At 43.1% G+C, this 15,699-nt stretch overlaps 1 protein-coding gene across 2 annotated transcripts in view; it reads left to right on the top strand.

Moving 5' to 3' along the window:
- The window catches only part of LOC306941203 (neurexin-3b-like), a 317,329-nt gene extending 304,744 nt beyond the window's left edge, over positions 1-12,585 (top strand). For both annotated transcript variants that reach the window (XM_079526517.1, XM_079526516.1), the window contains one exon: positions 8,783-12,585. In XM_079526517.1, coding sequence (XP_079382643.1) covers positions 8,783-9,819 — 1,037 coding nt within the window. In that variant the 3' untranslated portion in view covers positions 9,820-12,585. The remainder of the gene's footprint in view (positions 1-8,782) is intronic.
- Positions 12,586-15,699: the final 3,114 nt, after the last annotated feature.

Raw genomic sequence — 15,699 nt, 5'->3', positions numbered from 1 at the left:
GTGCTTCTGCATGGGATATGATTGGCAGCCATTTTGTATGCTTCTATATGTCCACCCATAAATCTCAGGCTATAACTCCCTCCCTCCCCACGTCCTCCCTATACACTCTCCTTGCTGGCTAACAGTATAATGTGTTGGTGGTGTGTGTTTAGGGGTCACAGCGGTGGACTGGTTCCACTGCTGTCCCCCATGGCTGCTCCTGCTTCTGAGGCGTCCGGTGTCTTTCTGTGCGTGTGTGTATGTGTGTGTCTGTGTGTGTGTGTGTGTGTGTGTGTGCGTTCTTGCGAGCGCGTGCGCGTGTCTCTGCTACGTCTGCCAAACCAGCTTGTCTCGTGCTGTACTGTATTGTAATTGTTTTGTCTGTCTGTCTGTCTGTCTATGCCTGTCTGTCTGTCTGTCCATCTGTCTGTCTATCTGTCTGTCTGAATGTGTGTTTTAAAACTGTTAAACCTTACCTCCACCCTTGATCCTGAGCGAGTTCCACAAGAGGGCAACCAAGGAGCGTGAAGAAAACTCTGGTCGCCAACAAAAGTTTAAATTTAATTGGGTTTGCCACACTTTTACATCCGGTACTCGTACTTAGCCGTTGGTTAAGTTGGTGATAAAAGTGTGTACAACAGGTGTGCTTTAGTGCACATACAAAAGTAACATTCCCGGAGGCACATTAAAGAACACAAATCTACAACAATGTCCATCACCGGTGCTAAGATAATAGGTTACTCATTTTGGGGTGCAACTGAGTCAAGTCAATCTTCCTAAATCTAATTTCACAGTAATTAATGTCATCACTGCTTGTCATTACCATGTAATCAACACAGTTTAGTGATTAATTTGTAATTATATAGGCCTGATTGGTGCAAATGATTCTCAGACATCGTGGCTGAAAATCGAGACGTTCACGTCTACTAGTTATTCAAATCTGCCACGGAAGCCGATATTAATCGTGTCTGTTAACTGTGATGTAAAGACAGTCTGTGAGTGGGCTGCGTTGCACCAGCTCATCGTTTGCACTATGGCGTCAATAGCACATTTAATATCCATAAATCTCTACAAAGAGGAGAACTGTTAGTAGCGGTTTAGTTGGGAACAGCTGTTTCACGGCCGCGCTGACAGCCAAGTGGAATGCAGACAGATTAAGCACATTCAATAAATGGGCCACAAATGGAGCCGCTTGAACCATCACCACGTTAGCCTTTGATGAATAGGCCTTGTCAGAGCAATTGGGTTGCTAGGGAACAGCTTGGGTCCAAGTTTATTTTCCTGTCAACCACCGATATTCACACAAGACCGCAATAGGAAATAAACTTGTACCCATTTAGAATGTTTATGTTCTCAAACTGTGTGAAAAGTTCTATAGGCCACATAGATTCAGAGGTGATATAGGTGAAGGAGGCCGTTTTTAAGGACATGGGTCTTTGGTTAGGACGGAGGAACCTGTGGCAGGAGGTGCCGTTATGCCTGATTTTAGTCTTAATAGATGCGCGCCAGTGTCGTGCAGAAATAGCAGATCTATGAGCTCACAATTGAGTCCCGGTGTGACGTGTTGTGAGCCTGTTGATCCAACCAAGAATAAATAAGACATTAGGTTGGAAGCGTCCATGCAAAGTTGAGTTATTTTTCAAAAGCCCAGAGGTGGGTGGGTGCGTGCGTGCGTGCGTGCGTGCGTGCGTGCGTGCGTGCGTGCGTGCGTGCGTGCGTGCGTGCGCGCGTGTACATGTGTATTAGGGTGTGGAGGAGCTGTAGAGGGCGTAGAGTGAAGTATGATAGGGACGGATCAGTGAGTTTCCTGGTGGCGTCAGGCCCCGGCTTCCGTCAGGGCCCATCGGGCCGGCTGTCACTTCGGCGCGAGCCTCAGATCAGTTTAAAGGTTATTCGGCTGACACATGTCCGCCGAGCATGGGAGGTGCAGCCTAATGGCCGTTCAACAAATCGACCGGCTGACAGGGGCGACTCGCCCGTGTCTGTGGCGGGAGATGCCAATTTAATGCGCCGAAAGCGCGGCCAGCCACATGATGACGGATTAAGAGCTATCTGCCACGCGCCCGCGGCTGTGAAACACCACCCCAGAAGGGAGCACTTTCTCCAGTCAAGAGAGATATGGTTTGTGTAATATCCCAGCATGGCAGTAACTGACCTCTCTCCCTGGTGCCCTCACCGCTCTAAACTTAACATCGTCCACTGTTTAGTGAAGGAGATCAACATCCACATTGGGGAGAAGTCAGACCTCTGTAGACTGGGGTGTGTGTGCTAAAGAGATAAAAAGAAAAAAAAAATAGCACAGAGCTCAGATTTTCTTTTCCTTTTTTTTTGCAGTAGAGGTTGGTAGAAACCTCAACACTGCACACCAGCGTAATCCTTAGAATGTCCTCTTTAACTGTGTGTCCACAGCGAGGGCTGGTGGCGTGCTGCTGGCTGGCTGCCTGTTAATCACCTTCCTGTACCTGTGGTGGGTTTTGGGGGTGAATGAATCTGCCACAGCAGTTCTCTGGGCACAATGTCCACAGCCCCACAATGGGATTTCAGGCCCCCCAAAAACTACTGACTCACCTACAATTTTGCGCCGTCAAAATCCCATTGACGGGGTCCATCTGGGTGTGCTGGCTTTCCTCTTTTATGGTGTAGCGCCGGTAAATCCCTGACACACCGATGGGATTCATCTCCAATCCGGAAGCCTCAGCACACATTGGATGGACACGGGGATCAGTCCAGGAGAGAGAGAGAGGGCGAGAGGGAGGGGAGATGGGAAAGCGAAGGGAAACTGCTGTCCTGAGTTTTCTTCATCTGGAACCTCAAAGCTGCTGAGGTAGTCAGCCACTCAGTCAGTCGACCGTTTAGCGCTGACTCTATTTGCTTAATTCCTCTTCAAAGGGCAGCATGGGCATTCAGCAGATAGTCGAGCACTTGGCACGTCTAAGTCCTTCAGACTAATGAGGAAATAGGGGAGGGCAAGAGCCTAAGATTCACATTTCGATTTCCTCCATTTTATAATTATTTATAACCATTGATGAAGATACTTCAACTCTTCACTCCTTCGCTGCGAGGCTACTAGGTCGACCTGCCGAGGTCCTTTTTGAAATTCCATCCTCATCTCCTTTTGGAAGGAAATGAACGCTATGGTGAACACTGCGATTGCTACAGAGTGGGGGAATTACAAAAAGAAGGAAGAGAGGCTTAGAACAAAAGCCCCGTTGGTCTCAACCCGAGCACGGAGAAAAACAAACACAATTCCGTTAAGCAAACCCATTAGAACAGCGGCTGTTTGCCTAGTTCAGAAAATGTGCTTCACAGATGTGCGCAGCTTGTTTAGGAGCTTACACAGGATTAAAGTGTTTACTAACACATCAAGGTCCTCTGCACAGGCTTCCTCCAGAGACCCTGATTGCCACGGTTCCTTCCCATCCAAGGGTTCTGTTGATATAGCATTGGAAAGCAACAGTCGCCAAGTGCTGTTAGCCCAATAATGGAGTGACGACGTGCAAACAAGGCCAAGACAACAAGGGCACAGTCAATGAGATAAAACAATGTTGCAGATGAAATCGTGCACGCAGAGCTGCTATTTCCAATTCCAACCGAACAAAGAGCTTAGGTTGCTGATTGCAGTACATTACCATAGCCACACACAACACCAACAGAGGTAGTGATGGGGGAAAGAAAACAATCTACTTGACGTGCCTTCACATCAGCATCATTAAACCTGCTGATATTTGGCGACATGCAGTCAGTGGGCACTCAGCTCACACTTAAGATTTTTCACACCTAATGCTCTCCCACAGCAAGGACGGTTCTGCTTTAAGTTGTATTTATTCTCGGGTAATCAAACAAATTTTCAGTGTCTTAGAGTAATAGAATCACATAGAAAAACATCACAATTACAATTTACAATTTACAATTTAGGCATTTAGCAGACGCTCTTAATCCAGAGCGATTTACATTAAGCAATAACAAAAAGCATGGCATACATCACATATATAAAAAGTAGTTATCATGAATCATGCGTAAACTAAGAACGTAACAGTGGAGTATCTATGTAAACTATACTTACTATACTATATAATATATTATACATGTGTACTATAAAGTGCTATGACTACATAAAGTGCAATTCTAGAGCTGTCTACATAACAAGCTATAAGTCTGTTTAAAATTCTATCTAAGTCTACATAATGTGCTATCTAAGGGGCTAGGCTAGGGCAAGTGCTACGGGCCATGGTGGAGTCTGAAGAGGTGGGTTTTCAGACTACGGCGGAAGATCAGGAAGATCAGGAAAATAAAAAAAGAATACAATACAATACAAGGTATACATGTGAAATTACATAGGTTTACAAATAAAAAGCAAAAACAAATTTCAAAACGATCTAAAAACAGTTACACATTGTGGGGTCTGTATGCTCACCATGGTTTTAAAACGTTGCAAGGGTACCAATGTGGTCAATTTGAATGTCTTTTGTAGGTCGTTCCATGTATTAGGGCCACAGAAACCTTAATGACTGCAAGGTTTCTAGAAACAGCCAGAAGGGCAGGGCGAACACTTGATAAAGGAAGACAAATGTGCCTCCCGCATTGCATTCACCAGGGGTGTAAATAAAAGCAACGCCTCGTGCCCTCTCGTGGAACTCCTCCCAACACTATGTATATCTGTCAAGCGAAGGCTGTTGGTTATGCACATTAACACAAAGCTTCTAAACTGTTTCTAAAAGTAGTCCATTAATTATCAGTATATATTTTCCCCCTTGATTAATTAGAGAAGGCGGTGGGACTAAATGCTTTGTAATGTTGGTTGTATATCACCCAAAGTGTGCTCTCCCACGTGTTGGATGCAGACCAAAATTCTTTCCTTTTCCTGAGACCAATATCCCACAGCCCTTGGTGGCAGTGATCTTTCTTTACTGACCTTTGAACCCTCTGACAACCCCTTTACCCATTTCCTGACCCTGGCTTGCTGTAGTGTTATTGTATTATTACTTTCCCTAAATGCAACTTACTTAAGCATGCATTAACCCAGCCTCTTTAAAGTCCAAATGTTAAGTTTTAAATAGAAACCAAACTATAGAAAGAAAAATCCATGTCTTGATTTTCCTCTTTCTGACGTACATCCAGATTGCACGCCCTGTCCCGTGTTTGAAAATACTAACAAGAGAAACTTCACGAGGAATAACTAATAATAATGATTTTTATTATTATTAGTTTATTGAAGGTGGTGACATTTTGCCCATGGACTGTCCCCCCCCTCTCTCTCTCTTTGTCTGCCTCAGTGTGTGCTTTCTGGTTGTTCATCTTTGATAATGTGACAAATTTAATGCCGTTCTTTCTTGCTTGCCAATTTGTTTTTCCTTATTTTTTGTCTTTGTACGATACATATATGTAAGTACACATATATGAGGATATCTCTGTTTATTTCTGAATATGTTCAAACGTTAACTATCTTATAGTTTGCTAAGAATTGCTAAGAACCGATGATTGTTTTGATGATTGATTGACCTAATTAGCTTCCTCTTTTCTCTATGAATCATCCATTTAACGACCCCAGGAGACCACTTGAGATTGGGGGCCTGGCAAAAACATGATTCCAACCATAATCGGGCCTTCTCGAATTACTCAATTCATAGAGAAAAAAGTGAAGCCGCCCTCACCTCACCTCTCTGTGAGAATTAGAAATTCCAAACTGTTCTTCACCGGGTTTATCATTCTATCTTCCTGTTATAATACCTGATAGACAGAATCTGCTGCCTCCTTAAAATTTGGATTTCCGAAAAAACAAAATGTTGACTAAAATTGTTTTGCATGGCAAAGAAGTTGCAGCTTAGGGACTGTAAAAAACACCAAGTGTCAGTGTTGAGAGTGCTGTTCTCTTCTGTACATGGGCATGTATATATATGCTCATTGTCTGTATATCCCCATCCCTTCCTTACAGCCAAAAGCTCAAATGCCGCCCGACCGCTTCGTGCCGCCTTTACATGGACATGGCAACTGATGTACACGTTCACCCCCATCTGTGTCATTTCCTTCCTAGTATGTTCATAGGTCCCACCCCCCCCCAACCTCCCGCCCCCCACCCCCTCCCCCCCCACACCCCGTTCACACTTCCTTCCCGATCCCGTATACATAAGAGACACTAAGATATGTACAGTCATCCATTGGATCATAACTTTAAGCCAAGGGAAATCAAAAAAACAAAATAAAAATAAGTGAGAAAAAGGATAATCTAATCCGGCTGTAGATATTTACGGAGAGATAAAAAAAAAAAAACTTAAAAAAATAATAATAATGGAGATGATCTGGTCAAAAGCAAGACATAGATGTACAGTTTTCTTTTTTTATATATAAAAAACGAGATGACTATCCAAAAAAGAGGAAAAAAAAATCTATATAAATATATATATATATATCCTGAACAGAATGGTGAAGATTATTTTTCATGTCATGATGTGTGGATGTATGTGCTGTTGCCTCCCTGTTACCATCCTGTCTAAAAAGAGAAATTAATTACTAATTAACCAGACATTGTTAAAAAGAAACTAACCTAACTTGTCCAAAGGCATTCTTACACAACTTTCTTTTGTAAATTTTTTTCTTCCTGCCAAAATCATGCGGGCAATTTGTTGATGTAAGTTGACAAAAGTGATGGTATGCTTTCCTTCTTTGAAAAATGTTCGTAGGCTTTTATAATTTTACGAGCTGACTTTGTTTTTAATCTCTTATACTATACTTACTAATCCCTTTCTGGATATCTATCTGTGGCTTTACTTTGTGAATGTTTTGAAATGTTTGCTCTAACTCTAAACTGTTTTGCCTGTTTTTGCCATATTTATGATTTCCTTTCCTTGGTTATGGTTTTGTTCTTTTTGTTGCTTTTATGAGAGGTTTGCATCTCTTTATAGTGCCCTGTTTGTGAGCCTTTGCGGTGTACAAGCAAGCCACTTTGGCAAAAGGATGAGCAGATTCAACAGACATCTGAATGTCATTATTTGTACCTGTAGCAAAACATTATGTTTGGGCAATACAATATATTAACTACTGTCCCAAAGTGGGTGTCGAGGATTTCATTCCAAAACTTAACTGTTGGTCTTGACTCAGTCCTTAAAAAAACACCCTCATTCCCATCCAAAATATTTCTGTTGCCTTTTTCTTTATCTATTTTATTTTTTTATTTTTTGAATAAAATAAATGTAATACATGTGTCGGGTACCTTCAGTGCCTAACCCAGCATTCCATTCACAGTATTCCACTGTGAGTTTAACTTCCTTAGCATTTCAAGTATGCATGCAGCCGATGCTTTTCCCCCCCAGACATTTTACTTTATACTATAGTCTAGAAACATTTCAGACTTGGAATGCAATCCTTCACTCACTTTCAGCTCACCACAGCTACATGCATAATAGAGTAGCCTTGCACTCCAACATGTAGAATGACAACGCTGGCTGATGCAAGTGAGAATATGAGTTTATTAGGAAGTAAACCTTTCACGCATTCAGGTGTCGTTGAAATGCTGGGTGACTTTATGCCATTGTGGTAACTGTATATAGGAGTCAAAAGGCAAGGGGCTAGGGCACATAGGGGAGCCTAGTGATGTTGAATAGGGCAAATAGGGGAGCCTAGTGATGTTGAATAAGGGGGGGGAAAGCAATTTCCCCTTCATAATAATGACCTATGCTATGGAAGATGATTTTACACTTTATTGGCGGAGTTTATTCTTACCTTCGTAGACTTGCTTTGGATTAAGTATAGGATTCATTCGAAATTTGGATTACCATTCAGCCCCTTCCAAAATTCTCTTTTCTCAGCGTGACAGGAATCGGAATTTGCTAGCTTACGCAATACGCAGGTTCAGTGGGGTTGAAACAAATGTCTCTGAGCACTCACATCCAGAACTCTGAGTTCCTTTAAAAAATAAACATCATCTTTAACCAAATGCTCCCTAGCATCCCTCTTCTTGGGCAAACATTCGGTCAAAACAGCCGATATACAAGCTCACAATGCATTGCAGTGGGTGGCACATTGTGAGCTTGTAGATCGGCTGTTATTGGCGAAGAGATTTGGTGTAAATAGGGAAAAGGAGCAGGCAGACCTAGAGCCCTGGGGGGTCAACTAAGTAAATAGGATTTAAGTATAAGCTTTGAATTACATTTACCTAATGTACTGTTTACTGTACCACGGCTACACTTTGGATGGACAAAAAGGAAAATGGGCCTCTTAAAAACAAACCTTTAGATGTAAATAAACATTGGTCATTAACATTTGATACCCATAGATATTTAACTGTAGGTCTAATAGAATTTGTCAAACTTGCATTTATACTCTCAGAGTTGAATAAACAACTGTAACTACAGTATAAAAGCCCATGGTTAGTGTGCAGTGCAGTATAAACCCATTTCTAATAAATGTATATAACATCCACAACATGGAGAAGTTTGAGTTCAGTCAGTCAGTTCAGTGTGGCTCACCCTGCACATCCCTCGCAGCCTTTTGATGCAACACATACATTATTTATGGCTGTTGTTTTCCTTCAATCTTTTGTCTCGTTTGGTTCTGGGTTTGATTGATTTTGCACTGGTATGGTGTTTTTCTGTTCTTTATTTCTGTTGTTTTGTTTTTTTTTCATATGATTTTTCATCCCTATGTTGAGCTTTGCCTTTTCTGTTTTTTTTATTTATTTGATTATGTTTTGTTGGGTTATCAATTCCTTTGGTGTTTGACTGCAACTCTGACTGATTTTCTTTCGTTGTTGTCTTTTGCTGATGGAAATCGTTTCTGAACTTTGTTTCTTTCTCCTTGTTTTCTCTAGGAGGGGAGCTAGTCATCCCCGTGCTAGTTGAGGACCCCATAGACATTCCCTCTGTTTCCACCCGCTCTCCCTTCATCTCCCTCCCCCCGACCCTACGCCCCGTCCTCACCATTATTGAGACCACCAAAGAATCCCTGGCCATGGCCACTGAGGCGGGGGTACCTTGCTTGTCGGACCGAGGCAACGATGATTGTGAGGATGGTGATGGTGTTGGTGGTGAGGATGGTGGTGATGGTGGTGATGATGATGATGATGATGATGGTGGTGATGGCATGGTGATTTCGTCGGGGTTTGGCTCTGGCGAGGCTTTCGACTCTAGCCTGCCCCCGACTGACGATGAAGATTTTTACACCACCTTCTCCCTGGTAACAGATAAGATCTTGACCACGTCGGCCTATGAAGGCGGCTACAAGGCCCTAGCACCCAAGTGGGAGGCCAAGGACCTGAGGCCTAGCAAGGCCTCGGAGGCGGGTAGGACTACACCCACCCGGCCTCTGCCCGACATCCGGGCCACGCCGCCGGCGGCGGGCGGCGCGGCCCCCTCGGACGCACCCCCTAAGCGGCCCGCCGGGAAAATGAACAACCGCGAGGTCAATAAACCCCCGCAGCCGGACGTAGTCCTGCTGCCCCTCCCCACGGTGGCCTTGGACCTGGACGGCACCAAGCCGCGGGGGCCCCTCGTCACCTCGCCCATGCTGCGCACGGTGCCCGCGGCCGCCCTGCCCACCGTGCCCGCCGTGGTGCGTCGGGTGCCCGCGGGCGCCTCCGAGGTCCGGGAGTCCAGCAGCACCACGGGGATGGTGGTGGGCATCGTGTCGGCCGCCGCCCTCTGCATCCTCATCCTCCTCTACGCCATGTACAAGTACAGGAACAGGGACGAGGGCTCCTACCAGGTGGACGAGACGCGCAACTACATCAGCAACTCGGCGCAGACCAACGGCGCCGTCATCAAGGATAAGACTCCGGGGGGTGGCGGCGGCAAGGGCAACGCCGGCAGCAAGAGACCGAAAGACAAGGACAAGGAATATTATGTATAGAAAATACAGAGAGAGAGAAAAATATTCCCAACACAGTAAGTACAAAAAAAAACAAATAACCCAAGATGAAACTGTTTGAAACAAAGATACAAACATTTTGACAGTACCATATTGGCAACTGTGATTTAAGAAAAAATAAAAAAAATGTTGAGGACTCGAGATGGACCAAGACGTTAAAAGACAACAAAAAAGACAAAAGAGAACATATCCAAAAAAGCGCCCATGGATAACGGAAGGCGCTCTTTACTGTGGTAACCTTTACCGGACAGACAATGCAGTACGGCGGTTGATAGGGACTCCACAACAGAACTTTTTCACTGCAGGAGTGTCCCCCCTCCCTCGGCCACCCTCCTCGCCCCCCTCCACCTCCCCCCACCTCGCGCGCCCATACATGTGAGACATTTTGGCAGTGTAAGATAGACATCACTGTTTCATACAACACACTATCCCAAGTTGACTGTCAGAGGTGTGTGATCCATCAGAGTTCTAAACGATCTTGATACCATCGTAACCCTGTAAGATAAAAAAAAAACTAAAAAACAAACGCAATCACTGTCATTTCAGCCATTCTGAGCATGCATGTGAGGTGTATGTGACGTGGTGCTGGCATCTGTGTACGTGCGGGGACCAGAAGAAACAATGATTGTCTTGAAAAGTTCTGAGGTAAAAAAACTAAAACAAAACACAATTTACATTTTAACCACGTGAACCCTATAAGCACCCCTATTCCGGGGGCATGTCGTAATAGACATGCATGCAACATGCAGCCTGTTGGTCGAATAGCGAAATATAGCTGCGCTACAAGATCACAACGCGTCGTGTTTGCGACACGTTGCGGGCTTGTAGATGTGCTATTTTCGCCACTTGACATTGGCACGGTATAGACATGGGGTTTGAGTGGTTATGGGGAAAATATGGTTACATTAAATGTACCGTTCACAGAGGCGAGGTGAGGTAAGATATATGTATACTTCAAGGTGTCTTCATGATTTCATGGTTTCTTTTTGTAAGGTTTTTTTTTATTTATTATTAGTTATTCGTTGATTTTAGGTCCAATGGTTTTTGATTTCAAGAGATGATATTCAGTCAGGGTTGACTTGGCAGTGCTCATTGAATGCTCAGCAGGAAGTTGATACAGCGATGTATCACAATTTCTTTCTCTCCCCCCCCCCCCCCCCCCCCTCCCCCTCCCCCTGGTCTCGGCTGACGATTGGATTGCTATACACTGACATTCAAATTCCACATGTTGTTCAAGCGTGCTAAATATGGCTCCACCAGGCAAAATGCTAGGTTATTTCTTCCAACTTTTAGAAGAAAAAAATATAGAGGATAGGATTTCCCCCTTCCCTGTTATTTATTTTATTTCAGCTCTTTTCATAGACCAGTAGTTTGGCCATTTATTACTTTTGTTCGGGTCCAGTTTTCTTTCCAATTCTGGAGATGCTGTTTGCAAAATGCAATGTCTGGTGGGGACAGATTAATGTCTGGTGGGGACAGATTGGAGCAACAACCGAGATTAAGACCTATTCAATGTCTGGTGGGGACAGATTGGAGCAACAACCGAGATTAAGACCTATTCAAGTGAGAAACAAGTGTGAATACTGTCACAGTAGACTGTGTCAAAAACAGCAGATATGTTTACATATTTTATTACATCATAGCCGTTGTATTTTGCTGGTCAAATTATTGTATATAAACCTGTTTCCGTTGAGTTTCTATTTGTTTTTTCGTTTGGGTACTCTTATTGTACAGGCGGCCCTTCTGATTTGATCTTACAGATGTGCTAACATGACGAGAGTTTTGTTTTTCGTTCGTTTTTGGCGATAAACCGGGGGTGTAGTGCTACTCTCAGAAGTGGTGGGGCGCATCCATAGCGTTTCTCCCCTTGACACCAAATATCTTTTGCCAAAAATAGCTGATCTACAAGCTCACAACGCATGGCCCTGCAACGTGTTGTGAGCTTGTAGATCTATGCTATGTTTGGCCAATCCCCCCAGAATATGGATGCTGGGGTTCAAGTGGTTCATCAAATTGCCTATAGCCGAAATCGTACCAAAATATCATTCTCAAAACCGAAATCCTATTTTTTAGAAGTGGGGGAGCGTTGCTCCCCTGCACACGCCCCCCTCCACTACACCCCTGGCTGGCGATAAAGTGATGTACACACAGGGACATTTTGTTTAGGCGGGCAGCAAATGTTGTTAGCTTAGAAGTCTAGTATTTCTGGATGGTGTTTCTCCAAGTCGCATGAATATTTGACAACATGGGGGAGCAGTCAATCAGATAGAAGAACACCCTCCCCGGATCTTGTATTAGCGACTCCTCCCCGTTCTTAAATTTACTTTAATGTTATTTATTTTTTTATTGGAGATTAAAAGAAAAACAATATCATGAGAATAAAGACAAATTGTGATGGATTTGGAGAACTATTGCTTGCACCTTACTGACTTGCGCAGGTGTTTTCCCTTTTTCCCCCCACATTATTTTTTATTTTATTTATTTGTTTATTTATGTTTTTATTTTTTTATTTATTCTGTTATAAACATGTAGCATAATTCCAAATCTCAGTTTATTTCCTTTTGGCACACTGTTTAAATCAGATCCCTAATGGCTAATCTTGTTCATTTTTCATTCCATACAGATCGGTCAGTACTTTACGTTCCGCTTTGATTTCTTGTGTTGGTGACTTTTTAAACCCGTTAATTGCTGTTTTATGCTCCTTGACTCCAAACAACTCCCAGAAATAAAAATGTTGTTCCCAATGTTTTCAATGTTAGAATGTGGGTGGCTGTGTCACTCATCATCATCCATGTCATAGTACAACAGAGAACATGTAGCTCTACATTATAGCCTATAGCTCTCTCCAAGAGAGATGTAATGACATTTTGTTTAAAGGAGAATTCCATACTAGAAGGCTTTCTTACCTTTATTTGTAGTTGTTACGTCCCCACCAAAGAGGTCCAGGTGTTATTTTGTGCAAAAGCGCATTATTGGCTATTTCCCCTACCATAAGCCCTCAATGAATTGCATTGAATTGCATTGAATTGAATGGGGCTATGGGGTGTTGTGCTAATTTGCTTATTTCCATCGCTCAAAAATCTATTTATTTTGTATATATCCTCTCTTCATAATGTAAATAGTATCCCAAGCGGCACACTTTACTACTTATTGCGATGAAAATAAGCGAAATTGCACAAACCCCCAACCCCCATTGAGGGCTTATATTAGGGGAAATAGCCAATAATGCACTTTTGCACAAAATAATTCCTGGACCTCTTTGGTGGGGACGTAACAACTACAAATAAAGGTAAGAAAGCCTTCTAGCATGGAATTCTCCTTTAACATAATTGTTTCTCTTGGAGACAGACTTCCCTAGAGACTTCAAAGGCTAATTTGAGCTAACATTGCAACGCAAATTTTAGTTTGAAGATCACTCGGAAAGTAGCCTCGGAAACCCAGACGTTTTTATGTCTGTATGAATTCATTTTTAGTCACCATGGTGATGACTCACAGAAGCACAATTTCCCCCCCCATTTATCACCTGCGCGGAACAGTCTTCTCCTGAGAAGTGGTGTCATTTCCATCCCAACTAAGCACCGTGGCTCGAGAGAGAGAGAGAGAGGGTGAGTGAGTGCATTGGTCGGTATGTTCGGTAACAGGACAACTCACCCCTTTTCCGCGCCCCCGTTTTTTCCTCCCAGAATTTTCTTCTGCTTTCTTCTGACACTATCACTATACTTAGAGGATATGCGCCTAAGTCCAACCTGGTTTCTTGGTGCACACAGAGAGAGAGAGAGATAGAGAGAGAGAGAGAAAGAGAGAGAGAATACGAAGCTGTGGGAGATTGTGGGGGGGTTTCTTATCAGAGGTTCTTACCATCCTGGAGGAATGGTTTCGGGTTTCTCTAGGTCAGCCTTTTTGGTGGAAAAAGCTCAGCCAAATGAGATTCTCCACGAGCTACGAGTGGCTGAATGGCTGCAGCACCTGCTTTTCCCTGCTCCGTTTTTACGCCGTCCATATTTCGTGCAAATGGGCCTTCGCGGGCGGCGCTGGTCATTAACTTGCAATAGCCCCACTGATGTAGGAGATCAGAGTGGCATGTGTGAGTATATTCAGGCAGTATAATGGCGACATATTAACTCATTCATCCTGCCACAGGCAGTGCACGGTAAAGAGCACACAAATGGACCCGTAAGGTTCCATGTGGTTCCACATGGATCCATGCATACCCGCTTCTGATTTAAATGAGCACTGAGGATTTTACAGTGTGGGAACCGGAAAGCGGAGAGGGATTAATACTTACAGTGGCACTGTGCAGTGCTTTTACATTCAGCGAGGCCTGACTGTGAACATGAACGTTACAGAGTAGACTACAGTGCTTTTACATTCAGCGAGGCCTGACTGTGAACATGAACGTTACAGACTACAGTGCTTTTACATTCAGACTGTGAACATGAACGTTACAGACTACAGTGCTTTTACATTCAGCGAGGCCTGGCTGTGAACATGAACGTTACAGACTACAGTGCTTTTACATTCAGACTGTGAACATGAACGTTACAGACTACAGTGCTTTTACATTCAGACTGTGAACATGAACGTTACAGACTACAGTGCTTTTACATTCAGCGAGGCCTGTGAACATGAACATTACACACTAAAAACACGTGAACATGAACTTTACACACTAAAAAGAAACGTGCAAACATATCAAATAAAAATGCATACAGTATAGGCTATATAGTAGGCCTATGTGTTTGAAATTATTCACTCATGGAATAAAAATATATTCTATTAAATACATTAATTTCCATTAGATGTTTGACAGTCTAATTGACTGTATTTCAAAGGAATTCTGAGCTGTCCACTGGATCTGAGTCATTTGTCATCTGTTCGATGAGCACTTTCCTCGCTTTCTGCCTCTCTTTCTTCTTGAAGGAATTGTAGTTTTGTGTTGTCTTTTTCTAACGATGAGCTTCAGACAGTCCATCCATGCACCATACTGTACCTAACCCCATGCATCTTCCTCTTGGGTACAATTATTCACCCTCTTTATCTTGGGCTAACGTAACGTATAACATATTTTCTTGTCAGAAGAACTTTGTTTCAGCATTTGTACTAAATTAAATTAACTACACTAACATAATTATTGTCATCCGGTAGAAAGGTCAGATTGTCGCTGGTACTCCCGAAACCTACCGTGTGACTGAGAAACTCAATCATTTCTAATTGACCTGATTACATTTTTACAAGGGAATGAAATTAGGATACTGTAGGTTTGATTACAACAACAGCTTGGAAAAGAAACTAAGGAAAAGGCCAAGTTCCTGGAGGCGTGGGGTGAACATTTAAATAACAGACCAACTAGGTTGGTCAATATGAGGAAGAAAAAGCAAACGAACAAACCCATAGAAAATCAACGGCAGAGAAGGTAATTCTACCAGGAACAATATTCCCTATTAATAGACCTTTGTCTAGACCTATACAGTATTATACCAAATTGTTCCATTTAGTGTAACATTACACTACTATATTTATGCCAATATGGCTGTCATTACGAAGGTGGTTTCGGGAGTGGTTCAACACCAACCGGTGACACCAACAACATGGCAAAGAAATAGAAATGTCATTGGTTTGCCCCACTCATTGGGACCCAACCCGTTTGAAACCGCGAGTAGGCTACCTTAAGAAGATTGACTTTGGTGCTGCAGACTGGCATTAGAATTCTTATGTCCACGTTAACAATTAACTCTAAAATTAGGCCTGTTTCCACTTCTGGAACAAAATGTTAAAGCAGATGGCAAAATCAATCAATGCTTTCAAGATGCCCTACAAAGAAGACAAGATATCCGTCTGATGTTCAGAATTCTTTTTACCTTG

Source organism: Electrona antarctica (genome assembly GCF_951216825.1).
Source record: "Electrona antarctica genome assembly, chromosome: 17".
Taxonomy (NCBI): domain Eukaryota; kingdom Metazoa; phylum Chordata; class Actinopteri; order Myctophiformes; family Myctophidae; genus Electrona; species Electrona antarctica.
This window is presented reverse-complemented; position numbering and strand designations above follow the sequence as displayed.